This window comes from Maniola hyperantus, chromosome 23 (genome assembly GCF_902806685.2).
Source record: "Maniola hyperantus chromosome 23, iAphHyp1.2, whole genome shotgun sequence".
Lineage (NCBI taxonomy): Eukaryota > Metazoa > Arthropoda > Insecta > Lepidoptera > Nymphalidae > Maniola > Maniola hyperantus.
The window spans coordinates 9,686,915-9,708,971 of NC_048558.1; the positions used below are offsets into that span (position 1 = coordinate 9,686,915).

Below are 22,057 nucleotides of genomic sequence, written 5' to 3' on the forward strand. Positions count from 1 at the left end.
TTTAGTTGCTAACAATGGGTAGGTAGGAAAAGTTAGATGTGCCTTTATATGGCTGACGTGGTGGACTATTTGTATTTATTTATTATTATTCCGATAGAAGTTACTTATCCCTTGACTGAGCTCGCGCCTGGAGGAACCTAAGTGATAAAGCGTGGAGCTAACTTATTAAGCGTAGGCAGTTTCATTAAACCCATTCCCCTACTCGGGTTCTACGCGTCATCGTACCAGATCGCTATCACTTGGCGCCATTTATTCAGCGCCATCTATCGAACAGCTGATAAAACTTAAATTTATTCAGTGCCATCTAACGAAATTCTGCGTACCGGACACTTCCCTCAAGCATGGAAGCACGGCACTGTCCGGGTCTTTCTCGACATAGAGAAGGCCTTCAACCGTGTGTGGCACGCTGGACTCCTGGCTAAGCTTCTCAACACCACAATGCCGCCAGCGTTAGTGCGAGTAGTGGCACCAGCCACCAATCCTACAAGACCGAAGACTTTATGTGTCAGTGGAAGGCGCGGACTCTCAATCGCGCCACATCCAAGCTGCAGTTCCTCAAGGCAGCTGTTTGTCGCCATTGCATTTCATTTCATTCCATTCCATTATATTCTATTCATAGAGTTAAAATGGCTTTAACTTGATTAGTTGTGAAAATCATAGAAAGATTAATAATAAGGAAATAAGCAAAGAACTTAAATTGTGTTTCAACTAAGTAAGTACCTACCTAGGTTCTACTTATGTAAAATAATGTACCTAAGTGTGAAAAGTGTTAGTACCTAGCTACAAGAAAAATAGAATCTGTACCTATGTTTATTATTTTTCAGTCAAAAAAGGCTTATTTATTTATTTATTATTGTCCTATTTAAGTAACTTTTTTTACCGATTTAACCAAAAGCTCTACCCCTTCGCTACTCTATGGCACGCTGCGCAAACCTCATAAAACCATCCGCAAACACGTTGCATAATGTACCACCCACCGCACCACACCCGCTGCGCTGGAGCGAGAGAGATGCGCATACCCCCGCACCATGGGGGCGAAGGAGATGACAATAGTTACTGAGGAAATGCGCAACGGAAGAGAGCAGGATAAAGGTATATGAATGCTATAGGAATGGTAGAGATGGCTATATAGTTGCTCTAGAAATTGTTGATATTGAAATCTAAGATATGGAGTAGCTTTAAAGATTAAATGGTTACCTACTTCTTAAAGTGCATATTACTAAATTCTTAAGCATGAAAAAAATGACAACTTCAAACATGCAAATTCGATGTAAAAAATTACCTACATAAGCATAAAATGTGAGTAAGTACCTTAAATGTAACTTTAATTTATAGTGGAATGGAAGAATTTGGACTGTAGATATCACACTTACCTGCCCTGTTACAATATGAATATCAAAATGTTTCCGATTTGGGTTGGGTTATCGGTAAGAGTCCGACATGACCACTTTGCTCCCCCGTGGCCAGTGGAATCCATGATGAATTTTCCTCACGAGAAAAAAAGGCTACTGATTTTTTTTAAATTACTTAGGTGTTATTAATTCCTTCGTTAAGTAAGCAGTTAATTCTGTATAAAGCAAGTAGGTAAAAAATAGGTATCTATTTGTTCTCCCCACGTTAACTTCTTAGGTCATTTAAAAGAAAATATTCTAGGTACCTACCTAAATGATTTTACCGCACTCGTTTATTAACTTAAAAAAACAAAATCAATAGGTATTTGGCTTACATTTAGAGCTAGGAACACAAAATATTATAAAATTTTGTGAATTAGTAGAATAACTGGCGTAATAAGTTTGTATGGAGAAGCGCGTCAGAGGTGCAGGTAATCAGAGTCGCAGATGATACAAAATTGAAAGGTTGACTGGTGACCCGTGACCCCTATCACGCTGCTAGCACTTCACTTCATACCACCAAATAGATCAATAAATCACCCACTGCGCAGGTTTATTATCACAATTTCCTTCCTAAATACTGTTCTTTGATTTCGTGCATCAACGGTGTAAATGCGCAACGCAACAGAGCGGGACGGCTGCAAGGGAGGAGTCGTGAATAATTGAAGGCGGTGTCGCCCTTTTGGCTGCGAATGGCGATAGAGGGGACAACTTCACTGCCGGGGGGTCGCGGGGGGTCCGGGCCCCCCGCGCGGGGTCGGGGGGTTGTTTGCCCGGGCCACTTTCCGCGCGCCTTTCGCGGCCAGAATTTTCGCGTCCGCGGCGTCCGTGGCAGTGCAATGACCGTGCCGTGATGCTCACTTGGTGATGTGATGTGATGTGATAGGTGTGATAGGTGATAGGATCGCAGGTGGGTGATCATCGCTTTTTACTCTATTTACCCATCTAACGATTGTGAAATTTTGATTTAGGTACCTACCTACTTAGATAAAAAAAATCCAATGTGCTAACCCGGAACCTACCTAGTACCTACTCATGGAAACCTGGCTCGGTATATTGTATAGCTGTACCTAGTAGTACCTAAGTACCAATTAGCTAGAGAGAAAAAATTATTGCACACAAAACAAGAAAAAAAAACTCCATCTCCTTTTTTATTCTGTTGAAAAATGCAGCCATCGTGATTCTTGGTGGTTCTTTTTATTGAACACTAAACACAAGCGTCGGGATCGCGAGGCGCGTTTCACAAAAGAGTTCAACGGTCACTTGGCGCTACGAAATCGCAGGCCTCTTTAGGTAATCTCTGATCTTGTATCATCATCATCATGATCAATCTATCACTGGCTCACTATAGGTCTCCTCTCAAAGAAGGGTTTTGGCCATAGTCTACCACGCTGGCCATGTGTGGATTGGTGACTTCACACACCTTTGAGAACATTAATGGAGAACTCTCAGGCATGCAGGATTCCTCACGTCCTTCAGCGTTAAAGCAAGTGATAGGTACTTATCTATTTAATTCATTAAAACGCGCATGACTCCGAAAAGTTAGAGGTGCGTGCCCGAGATCGAACCCCCGACCTCCGATTAGAAGGCGGACGTCCTAACCACTAGGCTATCACAGCTTAGCATTTGTGGCTGGTCTTGTGTAGGTAATAAGCAGAAAAATAAAGCTTTTGTAATTTAACAGCGGAATCCTAAAACGCATCCTTCCTAATCCTTCCGAGTGAGCAGCCGCTAATCCCCACGGATATGTTTGTACACGCAGGCATCAGAGCGACACAAACACACAAACACACCGACACAGGAAGTTAACACTATAATTACCAGTAAGCTGCCACTTGTTAACACTTTTGTTAACTTTACGTCTAAGTTAACTGACCGCCAACTTGCAATTACAGTTTTTTTAGGGTTCCGTACCTCAAAAGGAAAAACGGAACCCTTACCTATAGGATCACTTTGTTGTCTGTCTGTCAGTCACTTCCCGTTGACCTACTTAGAATCATGAAATTTGGCAGGTAAGTAGGCCTTCTAGCAGACATTCGAGGAAAAATCTGAAAACAGTGAATTTGTGGTTACATCACACAAAAAAAATTAAATTGTGGTCATGAGTTAATAACTAGTAAGTATTTTCAACTTTCGAAGATAACTATAGGTACCTATGTCAAGTGGGGTATCATATGAAAGGTCTTCACCTGTGCATTCTAAAACAGATTTTTATTTATTTTCAAGTATCATACTTAGTTTTTGAATTATCGTGCAAAATGTCGAAAAAATACGACTGTAGTGCGGAACCCTCGTTGCGCGAGTCTGAGTCGCACTTGGCCGGTTTTTTTTTTAATGAAAATCGGTTGCAGCTCCTTGAATGTGAATTAAAGCAAGTTATTTTTAAAGTTTCTTCATTTAACAAAAAAGCGATGTTAGCCTATACCTACCTACCTTATAGTGGTTAAGACTGCGTCCTTTTATTCAGGAGGTCGGAGGTTCGATTCCAGGCACGCACCTCTAACTCTTTGGTTATCTAGTGCATTTTATAAGAAAAATATCGTGAAGAAACCTGCATGCCTAAGAGTTCTCCATAATGTTCTCAAAGGTTTGTGAAGTTTGTCAATCTACACTTGGTCAGCATGGTAGTCTAAAATGCTTTTTTATTTTAATTCTCACTTAAGTACCTACTTACAAGTTAACTCTTGACTGCGATAAGTGATGATGCAATCTAAGATGAAAGCGAGCTAACTTGGATGGATGAGGTAGGTATGGTGGTTTCATTAAACCTAGGTATAGGTATAGACCCCTGATTCATTTAACCCGGCATCGCACCGGCACGCTAAATCGCTTTCGCTGGTAACAAGCCACGGCCGAAGCTTCCCACCAGACCAGACCAGAGACAATTTAGAAATCACTAATCCCCAAATTGCTTCTGCCGGGAATTGAACCCGGGACCTTTCACTTACTTATAATACCACCGCGCTCATCACTGCGCCAGGGGTGTCAATTCTTATTTTGTGCTTAAATCCTACTCATTCTTAGAGAAGATCCGTGCACAATAGTAGCTGGCGGCCATTATTGAAAACTGAACCCATTACCCATAGATAGAACACTCCTGCATAATAATTGACAAACAAAATCACTACCTACTTAGCTAACAATTCTTATTTCAATAAAAATGCGCCTCCGATCTATGACCCCCACCTTACCTAATAGACATAATTCCCTCCCGATGAACATCTCTTCACAGCAGTTAAGCAAACTCAAAGACACATCAGAGAGGATCCGTCGCTAATCCAATAACCGCCCTCCCCGCCCGCCCTACGCGCGCTCCGCCGCCCGCCCTCCACGCCACGGCGCGTGACGACTCAGTGTCAGGTGTGAAAAGCGCTAATTGTTAACGTGACACGGTCTTTAATGTGTTCAGTCTGAGTTTACAATACATTATGAAGTAGGGAGGGCCGGCTTATTAATGCACACGATTTCATTTGCCACCTACGCGACAAGTTGAGATGGTAATCGGGGTGTGAGGCGGGGGGACGCCCACCACCCGCTCTATCCCGCAACGGTTCACTCCGATTGCCATCTCGACCTGTCGCGTACTATAGGTACATAGGTCATACCTTCCTTACATTGAACGATTAAGCGGTCAAGACTTTGGCCATATATTTAAGAAAGAATGAAAATATAGTCACTTACTTTAACGGTGAAGGAAAACATCGTAAGGAAAGTCTAGGAAACCTACATGCCTGAGAGTTTTGCATTTCCACCAATCCGTACTTGACCAGCGTGATAGCTAAAAACGCACATATTATGTAACTAAAGTTTGAGGTACGTACCTACCCGGGATCGAACTCCGGCCCCCCGAATATGAGACCAACATTTTATCCAGTAGGCTATCACCGCTTTTACATCAAGATTTACATGATCCCGCGGCACCCTTAACGTCAGGAGTGTGCCTTATAACTTTTCAATCAGGTTCCTTCTTCACCTTTCTATTACTTACTATCTACCCGGTGATCGTATCGCAACGCATCGCCAAGGTCTGCACGCGTACGTAGTTGAAATTCCACGAATATTTACGACGCGATTTGCCTCCTCATTTCTAATTCGAACCGCTAGGATTTGGAACACCCTCCCAACATCAGTTTTCCCCTCCAATAATTATAATATGGGTAACTCTAAGTCAAGAGCGAATAAGCATCTTCTAGGCAAGCGCGCTCCATCTTAGGCTGCATCATCACTTGCCACCAGGTCTGATTGCAGCCAAGCGCTATAAATTAAAAAAAAACATAATCTAACTTTGAAAAGTTGGAGGTAGGGACGTGCCCGGGATCGAATTCCAGACCCCCCGAATAAGAACCCAACGTTTTAACTAGGTATATCTACTATCATCATCATCATTATAATCAATCCATCGCCGGTTCACTACAGAGCACGGGTCTCCACTCTCATCTCAGAGTAGGAAGGGTTTGGCCATAGTCTACCACGCTGGCCATGTGCGGATTGGTAGACTTCACACATTTTGAGAACATTATGGAGAACTCTCAGGCGTGCAGGTTTCCTCACGATGTTTTCCTTCACCGTTAAAGCAAGTGATAGATACCTACCTATTTACCTAATTACTTAAAACGCACATAACTCCGAAAAGTTAGAAGTGCGTGCCCGGGACTATCCTAACCGCTAGGCTATCACAGCTTTTAACTACTACCTATAGGCTTTTTTTACTTAGGTACATCAAGATTTACTAGGTATATGATCCCGCAGCACCCTTTTAACGTCAGGGTTGCCCCGAACAGTTGGAAGGCTCGCAAGGCTTATTAGGAGCGAGTGGGCGAGGCACCTCACGAATGGGGTGAGTTGTCAGCCCTTTGTCCATGTCACTAGCATTTGATAATCCCGTCTGAAATATCATGACAGTTTTTTATTTGACCGAATATTCTAGAGAGAGCCAGCGTGTGCCAGACCTTCGTTATTTTATAAAAGCTGAAAGTTCCTCCCAACACAGGCAGTAGCGATCAGTGACTATGAAGTTTGGATCATGGTAACATGGAGGGGCACGGAGATAGGTAATTAAAGGTGTAAAAATCTTACGTCAAAGTATAAAGTCTATTTTTTAACATTTTCATCGAAAACACACACACCCCTGCCAGACACCTGGCGGGTGGGTGCCACTACATTAGTGTAGGTACTTAGACATTTAGGGTATCTGGCAATAGGTACATGACGTGATTTCTAATGAGATTTCGGCTTTGTAGAGAGTTGTCTCTGTCACTCATACCTATGTGACGTTTTGTTGATGAATGACAGAGACAACGCTCTGCAAAACCGCTGTCTCTTTCTAAAGATCGATATACAATATTCCCTACCGCGTACTGTAAGTACCTCCCTACTTTTGAGAAGTTTTTGAATTGATGGAATTGATATTTTTAACTAGAGGCTATGGAACTGCTTTAGATAAAAGTAAAGCCCTGTAGCTACGAGTATACCCTATTCAAAACAAATCAAAAAGCATTTACGTCGAAATAAACCATGTCAGCACCATAACACAAATCAAAGAGGACAAATTCGCTCTTAAACGGTGGTAATCGCCAAATCCCGGATTATAGAATTGGGAAAGGGACAGACATACACTCGAACAGGAAACAGAGGGAGACAGGAAATTAATGATGTTTAGGGTGTGTTATGGGTGTCAAGGCGATGCAGTGTGTTCCCCATTCGCCTATTGCGTTATTTATATTGCGGATAATTTTGTTCACATCGCGTTTTTATTAAAACAAAATACTTAACGTAATGTTGTTAAAATTGTCTGTTTCAATATGAAGTATTTCTGTAGTAAGCAACAGAAATACTTCATATTAAATATATAATACTTACTTCATATTAGAAGAAAGATAGGTACCTATATAACAGAAGATGATTTTTGTCTGAAATTAATTAGGTACGTTACACACATTAGATTTTGAAACGTCACGCAAGTCTGTCTAGAGTAAGGGGGTGTACCACTTATTTGGAAAGCAGATCTTATTAAGAAATACTTCGACTTCGTTCGCGTGGTGAAAACACCGTGGGAACTCTTTGATTTTCCGTGATAAAAAGTAGCTTTTGTTCTTCCCCGGGATGCAAGCTATCTCTGTACCTACAAAATTTCGTCAAAATCAGTTGATCCTAACCGGGCTGTAAAAGGCGAGCAGACAGACAGACAGACATACTTTCGCATTTAGAATATTAGTGGATAATGTTTGGAGTTTTCTTGGGATAATAATGCGGTGGGTTCCCAGATCCTTCCGTAATACTTCTTACTTAGTAAAATTAAATTTCCAAACTTTTACAATATTATTTGGAGACTGCAGAGACCGTAGATAGAGTAATAAAGGTAGATGCAGGAACGTTTGCTTTCTCATTCGCACTAAAAAGAGAGCAGAGAGTTACTAATGTGATAAACAGAGACGCAGCTAACCTATTTTTTGTCCCTTATCGTGTAACTGGTTTTTTTCAAGAATACATACAAGAAGTTGCAAAACAAACTTTGAGAATCCGTGGCGTAATTGTATTTCTCATGAGTTATTTACTTGTTTTCACATAAATAACGTTTTTAATACAAATATTGTTGATCGGTCAATACAAATATTGACTACTAAACAATGGTAATAATTGTCGTGTTATTCATCGTTACGTCGTGCTATCGCTATCTCATACGTGGTTACACAGTACTTACTTACATCTAACTATTATTCTATCTACGGCAGAGACGAATGATTTATGTACTTAACGATATAATATTTACAAGAACCAGACGATTCCCGTGAATTCATCTGCATGAATTTAGGTTTTTATAAGGATCCCGTTGGAATTTCTCAAAATCTGCATCATAATTCATAAGAGAACCTACACATGCAAAATTTCAATCAATACTCACACAAGTCCTAAAGACTGCGTTGTCTGGCAGACAATCAGTATATTGTACTTATTGATGATAGACTTATTATACTCGGTAAATCATATTATCACTGTTATTGATACTTAGTTTAAAAAATACCTTAACATGGGCAGACATATTTTAATTTACGTAGGTAGGTAGATATGTAAGAGACAGAACATAGTTGCAATTTAGTGTCTACACAGAGATGGTTGGTTAGAGTCGAGGGTCGAGTGTGTCACCCCCCGGGCGTCGCTAATGACGGCGCGGTAATGACGTGTTGCGGCGACAGACGTCACGCGCGACGATCATTGACGTCGAGCCGACAAACTGCGGAAAAGTGGTTTTTTATTTGGCATTTATTTTTGGCTGAATTTTCGTAGGGTGGTGAGATTTCTGTCACTTCGATATACCTAATGACCTAATACCTACCTTCTTATGAAATCAAATCAAATCAAATCAAATAACTTATTCAAAATAGTTAATAAATTACACTTTTTGATTGTCAGTTGTTGGATTTGTAAGATATAGTGGTGATAATTTTACGCGAACTAAAAACTAAAGCTACGAGGGTTCCAAACGCGCTCAGCTCTGAGAAGAGCCCACAACAAACTCAGCCGGGATTTTTTAAATTATTAAGTATCACCACTTCACAAAATCACTTGAACTTATTAGAACTATCATAAAGCTGTCAAGCAACTCATTCCCAAGCTTTCTTATCATTTAAATATCATCTATATATCTTTAATCAAAACCATATCTCCGAAAGCATCCAAACTTCATAGCCTGACTTCATAGCCTGACTTCCTCCCTGTGTTGGAGACAATACACAGATAAACTTTCAGCTTTTATAAAATAACGACAGTCTAGCACGCGCTGGCTCTCTCTCTAAGAGAGTTTATGTAAAATCAAAGAATGTCCTCCCAAAGCATAATAAGGAAGAGGTTTTCGCAACGCTACACTTTAACCCTAAAATGCTCGCGTCGAGACTTCAAGAGCACCATCATGCTTTAATTATATTAATCACGTACTTCATTATGAACTTTAACCTCACACTTTAAAGTTGCTTTTTCTTTAACTGGGTTTAAAGTGAAGACAGTATGCGGCTAATCTACACTATCGAGTCGAGAGGCTGGATGGCTGGACCAGATAAGATGTGATACTGGTTCTTGGAGAGGGCCATTATGATATTGAGAGAGATTACCTATTGAGTCAGCTTATTTGATAATGTGATGGTGTGATAGCGACGGATTGATTTCTTTTGAGGGAGGGTGATCACATTTTTTTAACAAGAATATTAGCCATGCTAATCAAGACTAGTATTCCCCTTTCCTCTCCAACTAAGCGTAAAGCTTGTGCGAGGAGTAGGTACGACAATAGTGCAACGGGCGGGGTTTAAACCGGCGACCTTTCAGAATTCAGTCCGCTCCTCAACCGTTGAGCTATTGAGGCTCACTCTTCACTTTATCAGTCAGTTTGCATAGTTTTGTTAGTGGTTGAGAGTTGTGTCCTGTGGAGTACAGTACAGCCAGCAACTGTAACATACAAATAATTCAGTGACACAGTTCACGATGGTTCAGGAAACTTGGAACAAAACGTCAAGGCTTCGACGTGTGACGTCACTTATTTAACTTTACCCCAACCCAATTTTTAACCGACTTCAAAAAAAGGAGGAGGTTCTCAATTCGTCGGAATCTTTTTTTTTTTTTTTTTTTTTACTATAATATTTTAGCGTTTATAGACGATCGTAGTCGGGTTTTCAATTATATTTCTTTAAAAAACTTAACTAAGTATTTGAAGTAGGTAGGGTAGGTAGTAGGTACCTACTTATTTAATTTAATATTTGAGTCTAGAAACAAGCCTATTTCGCCGCTAGCCTATAGACCCCCTAAATATGAGGTTCCAAGTGAGGCCAGGTGCAATGTTGGTACAACAATGTTTGCAATTACAATAGCAAAGCGAGTCGCGAGCTTTCACTAGTTCGCATGAGAGGGAATTATTATACTTTACTTATTCAATACTTGACGTAAAACGGCTCGTAGTTATTGTAGTTTCAAGTTCTGGGGGTAGATTTTGTGCAACGAATTGTTTTGGTTAGTCTTTTGTTTTAATTTGTTAAATCGCACAATAGGTACCTACCTACCTACTTAGTTTTTGTTTTATTTAAACGATTTTACAGTATGCGGCAGAAAATAATGTACATCGAACTTTAGAATGAGATTTCGGCTTTGTAGAGCGTTGTCTCTGTCACTCATACCAATGTGACGTTTTTTCGGTCTCAACGGTAGAGACAACGCTCTACAAAACCGCTATTTTTTTCTAAAGGTGTAGGTACATTATTTTAGTCAAGATGTTTTTCATAGGTATACTTACACTGTAGTCTGTGATGTTTTTCTCTTTCTAACACGCAGCGATGTGAGTGTTCTCGCTCGCGCGTTCTTTAGCTCAGGTCGATGACTGATGTAGGTACAAGATATATTGTAGAGTTGCACGTTTTTCAACGAGTGTAAAGAACTTTTCAGCAATTAACTTAAAACAAAACGTAACCAAGACTAAGTCAATGAATGACTCACTACCTAACCCTAAAAATCACGCAGCAATACCCCGGGGGTGCCAAACACCGGTCCGTTAACCGCCGCCCGCTATAGCAGTCCACACGAGCATGCTCGGGTTAACCCGGCACCGCCTCGGTAATAATAACCCTCCCACGGGCACATATTGTTCTTAAACTGATAGGGTGTATTGTTTTAACCGTTTTACCGTTTTTTTAATAAGTACTACAAACGCAGATAGATTGGCATTCGTATGTATAATAGTCCGCGACAGGTCGATATGGCAATCGGGGTATGAGATGGGGGACGTCCCACACACCCGCACGTCACCCGCGCTCGTATTTTAAGTAAGTATTTTGAGTTGGATAGACTGATCATTACAATTTTTGATGTCGTGATAGCCTCCTATTCAGGAGGTCATCGGTTTAATCCCAGGTTCAATCAACCTCAACTTAATTTTTCCAATTGCCGTGCGTTAAAACGCTGCTTTACGGTGAAAGAAAAAATCGTGAACAAACCTGCGTGCCTAAGATTTCTCCATAATGTTCTCAAAGATGTGTAAGGTCCGCACTGGGCCAGCATGGCGGAATATGGCCTAAATCCTTTTCATTCTGAGAAGAGACCCGTGCTCAGTAGTGGACCGGCGATGGGTTGATCATGATGACAGGTGATTGGTTTTGGATTGGTCTCAATGCGACGTCAAACACAACATTTTTGAAATCGAAAACAAACACGCAAACACGCTTTACTTTCTTAATTAGTAACGAAAGTGGAGTTCGAATTTGAATAGGTATTGAAGGGCCCTTTTCCATTCCGCGGCTCAGGAGTCAGGGTGCCGGGTGCCGGGTGGCATTCACAGAGCGAATGTTTGCAAACGATTTCTCCACAAAGCAGCCGCCGCGACAAATGGAAAGGGTACGCCCCTTGCAATTTGCTTAAAAGTTAAAACAAGCGACGTCGAGCTTTTGTGTCCTAACCGCCAACACAATGACACACTCACGCGATTGAGTCGCGACTACCAGTAACGACGGGGCGGCAGCTTCGCAAAACGATAGCAAGCACAAGCGACAAAAACTATCATAGAACCGTACAACAGAACGTGACTTTAACGCTGCCCTACACAATCAAGTTTACCGTCAAGTTTGTCGCGGATTTGAAGCAGCAGCGTCTAGTCAACTGATAGCCATACACGTTTAGTGTGCATAATATCATGCACTGTCAAGTTTACTGAACACCGCTTCAAACTTGACGGTAAACTTGTTCCAGTATGGCCAGCGTCAGTCACATTGCTGAAAACGTGCTCGTGATGTGAAGATTAACATTTCTTGCGCAGTTAGGTATGCCTCGGAATTAAGTACATGTTTCCAGGATCCATCTTAGAAATTACTATTATTTTGTTCAGGAATTACTTATTTGGTGGTAATTACATTCGTGTAAAACCTAAGATTGTATCACTAATGATCATAGTGTTCTGGGTGACCTCAACATATCTGTCTCTCTGTGGGGGAGATAACCAAAAAAAGAGTAGGTATTGGTCTAATAAACTGCTAAACTTTTTCATGAAAGCACTATTTCATCTTAAGACTGCATATTCTTTATTAATTAATTATCAAGTTACATCAACATCAACAGAGATGCAGTCAACTTTTTATTAAATAAAAAATAAAAATTAACTAACAATAGTTTTCTCCGCAGGTACTTGATGACAATGCAGCCTTTCCAATCAACGGCGCGGCCCGAGGGCCCGCGGGAGTCCTCTCCAGAGAGGGCGAAGTCCCCAGACACTCCTACAACACCTGTCCTCAACTTCTCAATAGCGAGATTGATGGAACCAGACAGAAAAAAGTCTGTATCCCCTGAATTGCCGCCACCATCTGGTTTTCTATCCTACGGAGCTCAACTCTTGGACTCAGCTTTCAAACAGTACATTCCAGCTGCAAGAAGACAACTAGTTTCTCACTATCCTCTACTTTACTACGGACCGGACTTAGTATCTTTAACATACGCCCACCAGTTACATTTACCGAGACCACCTCCTGTGCAATCTCCTCAAAGACCTCCAAGTCCTAGAGCTCCAGCAGCGGATCATGCGGTATCCTCAACAACAGGGCCTACTCCATCTCCGGCGAAGAACAAAAGTTTTGCTTGTGGAGACTGTGGCAAAGTATTCAATGCCCACTATAACTTGACAAGGCATATGCCAGTCCACACTGGGGCGAGACCGTTTGTCTGCAAAATTTGTGGCAAAGGTTTCCGACAAGCATCCACGCTGTGTCGACACAAAATTATTCACACGTCAGAAAAACCACACAAATGTCTTACTTGTGGCAAAGCCTTCAACCGATCGTCTACCCTAAACACTCATGCAAGAATCCATGCAGGTTACAAGCCATTTGTCTGCGAATTCTGCGGTAAAGGGTTCCACCAAAAAGGCAACTACAAGAACCACAGGTTAACCCACAGCGGCGAAAAAGCATACAAATGCAGCATATGCAATAAAGCTTTCCACCAGATTTACAACCTAACTTTTCACATGCATACGCATAATGAACGAAAGCCGTTCACTTGCAGCATATGCGCCAAAGGGTTTTGTCGAAATTTTGATCTCAAAAAACATACGAGGAAACTCCACATGAGTGCGGGGAGTTCTAACAATGACTCGTCTTTGGACACACAAGATGAATCCACGCAAGAAGCCAGCACGAGTCCTACAGAGGAAGCAAGCAGGGCAGCATTTAGGCCTTTTCTAGGAGCATCCTACCCTCGAATCTTGGACCCTGCAAGGATTACTGCCCCGAATACCTTTTTCTCAAAATTATTGTGACCCGAAAATTACTTCAAAAAATTTAGCGAATCTGATTGAATGAATTGATTGTGGATTTGATAGAGTGATACAAGGATACTCACGTTGTATGTAGCCAATTGAATGTCTATATTTTGTAAATATTTTGGAGATATTATTAGGTGTTTATGTAGTAAATAAAATAATGCTAAAGCTATTTATATTCTAAGCCTTGATGTGATAAAGAAATAATTGTATAATAATTCGGCTCTTTTTGATTCCATATCAGCTATCTTTTGTGGCAATAAATAGGTACCTACCTACAGGTAAAATTTTATCGTAAATCTTAATAAATGTATAACAATCTATCCATCGCCCATTCCAATAAACTTATTTATTCTCATCTACTTACTACAATTTGCAAATAGATAATGATTATGTATTTATGTGGATAGCGTGTGATTATTTAGATTTTAAGTATGTGAATGAAGAGAAAAACTATAACGAGTGTGGCCAAAAAGGATAGGCCTAGGATATTTTGAAGAGGTTTTTGATAAAATGTGAAAGTTGGTTTATATTACTGATTCTATGTGTTACTTAAAATATGGATAAGTGTACACCTGCCTGCTAGCTGTTAGGCCGTGGAAGGCCACGGCTAGCAATTTTATTTTGGCGAATAAGCGATTGTGACAAAACCACTTCTTCAAAATATCCTAAGTATAGGTTACCTACCTACTTACTGACTCTAAAGTCTAAAGGCCATATAAACCTAACAAAATGTCCCCTGGCAAACAAAGTTGGATTTTCAATAAATGTTCAATCAAGTTCAAAGCTCTTGAAATGAAAGAAATTAATCTTGTCAGTGTCAATGGTTTTACAGATTCTCATACCTGTGCCAGCAGAGATAATATATACTTGTTAATATATTATCTCTGCCTGTGCAAAGTTTTAAAACCTTGCCGCCCTTTTTAAGTAAAAACTAAGTAGGTTATAGGTGGGTAGGAATTCTTTGTTGTTTGTTAGCCCGTGTAATTTTGAATTTACCTAATAGGTGTTTAACGAAAACCTGACGAAGCACAGATACAAAATAAGTATATTAGTTTCTAATAATCTATAGAACCTGTCTACACATAGAGTTTGATTGCATAATATTAAAGTGCGAGTTAGATACGCGCACCAAGGGTTCCTTACTACAGACGTTTTTTTTGACATTTTACACGACGATGTATGCCTTTATTCCTTTTGAGTTACGGAACCCTAAAAATAAATCAATCTTCGTCTGTATCGAGCGTACTACGCTAATAAACCTCCGCCTCCACTCCACTCCATCTGTGTGCGTTGGTCTTTAGGAGTTAGGACAGTGGCATACCTATACAGACGTTTATCTACCTACCTAATGAAGAATAAGGAAATTTTGCAAGATCTATGCCTGGCCTATTCGTCATGAAAGTTGAAACTGCGTGTTGTAAATATTAATTAATTGTTAATTTCAATGCAATATTATGAGTGTATCAAATTATAAATGCCTATTATGAAAATCTATGTATTTTTATTTATCCCGGATAGAAAACCGATTAGGTCGGTAGAGTGTAGAGTCGCGAATTCATTTTATTTGCACGATTGAATAATTATAAATATTTAGATAGGTTTACAATACATACATCAATTATTGTAGCCATAGTAAGTACGTGACAGGTCGAGATAGCCATCGGGGTGGGGACGCCCCGCACACCCGCACGTCACCCGCGCTTTCTCGCACTGGGTCCGCGCGGGGGCTGTATGGGTGTGCGGGGTGTCCGCAACCCGATTGCCATCTCGACCTGTCGCATACCTACTAGATACCCTCGTAGATTTATCAACACTATATTATCATCTAACAAATAAAAAATTTAACAATCAGGAAGCGTGAAATTTTACCTATTCTGAATAAATAATTAGAGTTTGAGTTTACTTTTCAAAGAAGACCGATTTTGACATTGAACTTTAGTAGCCTTGAGAATTTAGTCACCCTTAGAGAAACAAAAAGTCAAACGAACCGTTAAAACGGCAGGTCATTTTAACCTCTAATCACTGGCGCGGTGGGAGGTCAGGGTTGTGCAGGGATCGACATTCGTGCGGGGTCCATGTTCGCATTGTCAACTGAACAGTCGCCGAAATTACTGGGTTGAAAGATTTGCTGGCCCTTGCAGTTACGCGCCAGACCTCCTCAAAGTTGAGTTACAGTTTCAAAATTTAGCAACATTAATTATTGCAAAAGTCGAAGTTCTTCTTGAACAATAGTTGCTTACAATTAAGTATTTTTAAGAAAAAGCTGGAATATACAAGATATATGCCTAGTAGATAAATATAAAACATATTGTAAATTCCTAACCCAAAAAGTAAATACGGGAAAAATAATAATATTATGGAGTCAAACGCATTTTCAAAGTAGGTATTTTTTTTAAAAATTTAAATGGAGTAAGTAGTACTTAATTTAACAAGTAATATAATGATTTTACTTAGAACAATTTAGTAATTCTTTCATTGATAGGCTATATTATATTATATTACATTATATTATAAGTAGGTATAGGCTCGAGCAAAAATAAGTAGATCATTTTCCTTTAGGTACACAATTTTCAATCCACGTAACTAGGTACCTACCTACCTATGTAGAGTCTATGCAGATCCTTTTGAATCAAACCAAATCAAAATATTTTGTAAGTCTAAGTAATAATTACTTAAATTAAATAAGAATCACTATAGCCAAATCTTAAGTGATACTAAACACTTCTTTAAACATTGTTCTAAACTTTATTCAAAGGCAAATTGCAATTGACAAAGATATTCGCCAAAAGTCTTTGAATAAAGTTTTATATTTGCAAGGTTAAAAAATATTCCCTGGATCTTTTAAACGTAAAACCGTTAGCACACTTTGGCAGCCGCAGCCCCAAAAAACTTTAAGCGTCAACTACCGTAATACGAGCCTCTGTACAATAATAATTATTGTTCGTTTATAAATAATAGCATATCGCGCTGCGCCTTTGTGCGCGGCGGAAGCGGGAGCGGCGCGTGCTAGTGTGCGCACACCTTAATTACGCAGGAACAAAGCGCCAACGAACTTCGTGACTCACAAAATGAACAATGGAGAAAAAACAGATTTTATTGTAAATCGAGATCGACTCTCAAGTGACTTTCATTGTTAGTACTTAGTACTTATGAGTAGGTAAGTAGGTGGTTCTACGCGCGGGAAATGGACTAGCTTTTGATCTGGGAGGCTTCGGCCGTGGCTACCCTACAGGCAAAGCCGTGCCGCCCAGCGATTTAGCGTTCCTGTACAATGCCGTGTAGAAACCAAAGGGGCTTGGGTTTAATAAAAACTGCCATACCCCTTCCAGGTTAGCCAGCTTCCATCTTAGATTGCATCCTCACTTCATCACAGGTGAGATTGCAGTCAAGTGCTTAATTGTATCTATATAAAAAGGCCACCAGACCAGACCAGAAATTTAGAAATTATAGAATTCCAAACCCCTGCCAGGAATCGAACCTAATAAGACCGCAGTGCTTACCACTGCGACAGGGAGGTCGTTAAAATAGTATACCTTTAGATAGATAGATAACTGGACAGATAATAAATAGGTCTAACATATGTACGTGTGCATATGACAGGAATGACAGGCACTCTGTAGACGGGAATCGTAATATGCAGCCAGTTATCAGCGCGCCCCCGACTGAGAACAAGCCGCCCGCCCGCCCGCCCTCCTCACACAAGATTGAGATATTTTGTCACACTACTGTCCACAGCTTTACTGCAACTCAATCTACGCAAACAATACCTACGAAAAATATCAATAAACTTTGTGTCTACTAAGTATTCGATGGTAAGTATTTCCAAGTGGCACAGGTGTTGAAATATTTAGAAATTAATGAGAAAGCCAAGTTAGCTATCTCCTAAACTACCTACAAGATAGGTTTTTGTGACGAAACATGACATTACAAGATTTGTAAAGAATTAAAGACTCGTCTATTTAAGACGAGCTTATTACATAATCATCGGAAGCTTAACTTTTGTCATATTTAGGGTTCCGTACCGAAGGGTGCCAACGGGACCCTATTGCTAAGCCTCCGCTGTCCATCTGTCTGTCAGTGGGCAGTATCTCATAAACCGGACCTAATAGGTAGAGAGTAGAAAATTTCAGAGTGTAGGTATTTCTATTGCCGCTATACCTACTTAACAACAAATAATAAAAAACCAAGATGACGAATTTCAAAATGGCCACCATCCAAAAAAGTAGGTACCTAGGTACCGAGTGGTACTGATTCTGGGCACAACTAGGTAATTTTAATTGTACCTATTCATTCGCATCCTCTTCTTATTAATGTAATAAGTATGAAAAGGACAGATACAATAGGCTACTTGACAATTTTTTTAAGTTGGTCTTAAATGGTTAATATTTGTCCTATTATATCAAAAAAATTAACACTATATTTTTTTGCGCCCTAAAAACCGTACAACTTTAATTTAAAAAAATATTTTTCTTAGACAGGTGAAAACACTGTCGGCCATGTTTGGCCGATAGATTATCTGTGCTCTGACGTCATGCATTTGTAAACAACAGCATAACCACAGAGTACATTATATATACTGAGCATAACCTACCAAAGTTTAATAAACATGACTTCTATACTAGTTTACATGAAAAATATAGTAATTATCGTTATTGTATCCGAGAATGTAAAAAACGCATCGATAAAGACCACAGGAAAGTTGTGGATTAGAGTGCCCAGTGAAATAAATATACGTAACACGCAAAGACTTGCTTAAAGGGATCCTATATGACTAACGACTTCAACCCAAATTTATTTTTGCAAAGATCACTTTGTTGTAAGTCTTACTTAATAACTTATTCAATTTATAAAGAGAAAACGATATTTTTTTACGTTTACTATGAGTTTTTAGAAATATATAAAAACTAGCTTATGCTCGTGACTTCGCCCGCGTGGACTTCATAAATTTCAAACCTCCATTTAACCCACTCAGGGGTGGAATTTCAAAAATCCTTTCCTAGTGGATACCTTCTCTTTACCTACAAAGAACACACTCACCAAATTTCATGTATCTAGGACCAGCTGTTTAGATGTTTAGGCTGTGCGTTGATATATAAGTTAGTCAGGACTCTAAATTTTATATATATGGATACTACGTTAGTCCCCGCGTGACATAGGAATGACATTTCTTTGTTTACATATTTAATGACGTCACATCATGGCTGACAGCGTTTTCTGCGTTTCAAATAAAAATAAAAATTGTATTTTTTTAAATTGGATTTATATATCCATCCTGCGTTTTTAATAATTGTTATTGATATATTTCGTTGTTTTAAGCAAAATACTATAATAAATAATCATTTATTGGACGAAATTAGATATGAGTCAAGTAGCCTATTTAACAGTTTAAAATTTTATGTATAGAACCGTCAAATCTCTCGACTCTGCCTAATTGTTAAAATTTGTAGCATGCACTAAAATTTAGAGTCTTTAAATTTAAAATTCATGTTTTGTCCTTTTTAGCAATATTAAAAAGAAAAAAAATGCAGATAGGAACCTACTCTAAATTTAGTTTAGAGAAAGACGACAGAATCTGCGCCACTGTTGTAAGTATTACTTTGTACTCGCACTTGACCGGTTTTATTCTATTATACTTAGGAGACATACAAAAAATCGATAATCTCTACCTCTCATTGCATACTGATTTGTATCGACACCCACAAATATCATCCAAGAATACACCTAATACGCCTTACGTAGGTAGGTACAGAGGACAGACAGACACACGCCGCGCCTTTATCTAATAACAAAACCGTCCTACGACACGACAGACAGACCGACGCCGCTCTCAATTCTTAATCCGGATATTGGGTCGCTTCCGATTCTTTTCCGATTGTACAAAAGAGGTTCCGCGTACAGCTCTGCAACAAAAATAACTAAATACGTAGATTTCATCATTATCAGTAAGTATTTATTGTCCCGCGGATTTTTGTAACTGAGATTAAGTATGGCGATAGTCGGCCTCCTATTGGGGGGTCCGAGGTTCGATCCTTAACTTCAAACACCTTTGAGAACATTATGGAGAACCAATCGGAGTCATACTACCGACTGATTGACTGACTGATCTATAAACGCACAGCTCAAACTACTTACTGGACGGATCGGGATGTACAGAATACAGATAGCCATTATGACGTAGACATCCGCTAAGGAAGGATTTTTGAAAATTCAATCCCTAAAGGGGTAAAACAGGAGTTTGATGTAGTCCACGCAAACGAAGTCGCGGACATAGCCTAGTATCATTATAGGTATCTATATGATATGCGTTTAACTAACCGTTAACCGATTAAACCGGCATGGCTGAGAGTTCTCCATAATGTTCTCAAAGGTACCTATGCGAAGTCTGCCATCGGAAAATGAACTTTTCTTTATTTTCCCCGTTCTTCTCTAACATATTAGCATAAAGCTTGTGCTAGGTGCAGATACGACAATAATAGTGCAATGGGACGGATTTCAGTCCGATTGGTAGTTTAACTGTTGAGCTATTCAGGCTAGCCGCTAGAGACCTGTGGCCCTACCGCGGTTGTTTGACAGCTACAATGTCACGATCGCAATCATCTCTGATTGGTTAATGCTCGCTCACTATTGGCCACAATGCATTGTTGCAACAAGAATCGCACAAATTCAGCCAATCAGAACAATTGAGATTGTAATAATGATTGATGCAGGTTTTAGACAATCGCCCTACTGTGCTCTGTGGCTAGCAATGGATTGGAATCATAATGTACCTATAGGTAGCATTTAGCTAACCTAATAAGTAATACAATCAATCAATCAGCCTATTCACATACAATGATCCACAGCTAGACATAGACCTTCCGAAGAGCGAGCCACCATACCAACACGGTCCACCCACTTTCCACTACCTTCATTCCAGCCCCCCTAGCATGGGCAGGAGACAAAAATTTTATCCCCCAATTATATCCACTGACGAGGGATAAAATTTACTTGTCCACCTCTCAAAGCACGGCAACAGGGGAGAGGAGAAGTTTATCCCTAATTCGGGGACAATTTTTTCCTCGACATTAGACGTGGGTTTAAGTTTATTCTCATAGAACTTAAAAAATCTAACTTAAAAAAACATGTCTCGCGGTACCTGTTGGGTTTAGGTTATGTTTGGGTTGTGTTTGGGTTATGTTTGGATTGTGTTTGGGTTATGTTTGAGTTGTGTTTGTGTTATGTTTGGGTTGTGTTTGGGTTATGTTTGGAATATGGTTGGGAACCCCAACATAAACCCAACATAGGTCCCAAATACCAATTACCACTAACCCAATAAAGGTAAAGGAAAAGATCCAAAAACCGAAAAGTCCCCCGTTTTATTCACTGGATAATTATATCCACCCGTGAGCCCATGCTCGGAGAGTGGATAAAGCTGTCGGAGGGGATAAAGATTTTATCCTTTCCCCGGGGAGAAAATTATATCCCCGCCCATGCTAACCCTGCAGTAGGTTGTCCGACACTGCTAGCTGGTGTACCTACAGTACGCGGCCGAAAGTAATGTACATCGACATCTAAAAGGAGATAGCAGATTTGTCGAGCGTTGTCCCTGTCGTTGAGACCGACAAAACGTCACATAGGTATAAGTGACAAAGACAACGCTCTACAAAGCCGGAATGTCATTCTAAAGGTCGATGTAGGTACTGCGCTTGCTGGCACGCAGTCTCCACTCCAGAACACGTCTGCCCCAGCAGAAGGGCAAATCGGCCAGTCGCACGAGTTTCTTGTGGTCGAGATGTCCCCTACGTCATCGGTGTGGCGACAGACGTAATAAATAATAATACATCATAGATTAAATTAGGCGTAGGTACTTAGGTATTTATGTGGTAGTGTTGTAATCCGCACAAATCCGCTGCTCTGTGTCGTTGTGTCACTATGAGTTTCCGGTTTGCTCAGCACAATGCTTTAGCGAAGGTACCGGCGCCGACCAAGCGTTCATAACCTCACATTAAATAGGAGATCACAGAAATGAGATTTAAGCAATGATGCGAATCTATTATCCGTGCACGCTTCATAATTTTGAGAAATCTGATGTTATAAAAAACGTACTAGAGACCTTAATGATCTGAATCTGTCTGAATGTAAACTTGCGAACCACAGTAAGTAGGTAACAGTAACTCAGAACTCAGCTCGTTGCCACATTACGTGACTCCGACTAATTGGGTTTTATCTACATTTTTGATACTAAGTAGCTGCTAATGAAGGTATTTTAAGTAAGTTAGAGATGTGAAGAGAGTCATTCTGTCGTCACATCTCGACGCAGTCTCTTAGGTTAGATTAGATTAGATTTAGGTCGTCATAATACTTAGGTATGTGAAACTCTGCATCTCACCTTGGTGCAAACGGA

At 40.0% G+C, this 22,057-nt stretch overlaps 1 protein-coding gene across 1 annotated transcript; it reads left to right on the top strand.

Annotated features, from left to right (window-relative positions):
* Positions 1–2,172: 2,172 nt before the first annotated feature.
* On the top strand, positions 2,173–15,147 carry LOC117993146 (fez family zinc finger protein erm-like). The gene is made up of 2 exons (XM_034980891.2): positions 2,173–2,301; positions 12,540–15,147. Exon 2 carries the CDS (start codon positions 12,547–12,549, stop codon positions 13,666–13,668), a length of 1,122 nt encoding a protein of 373 aa, XP_034836782.1. The 5' UTR covers positions 2,173–2,301; positions 12,540–12,546; the 3' UTR covers positions 13,669–15,147.
* The last annotated feature ends 6,910 nt before the right edge of the window (positions 15,148–22,057 follow it).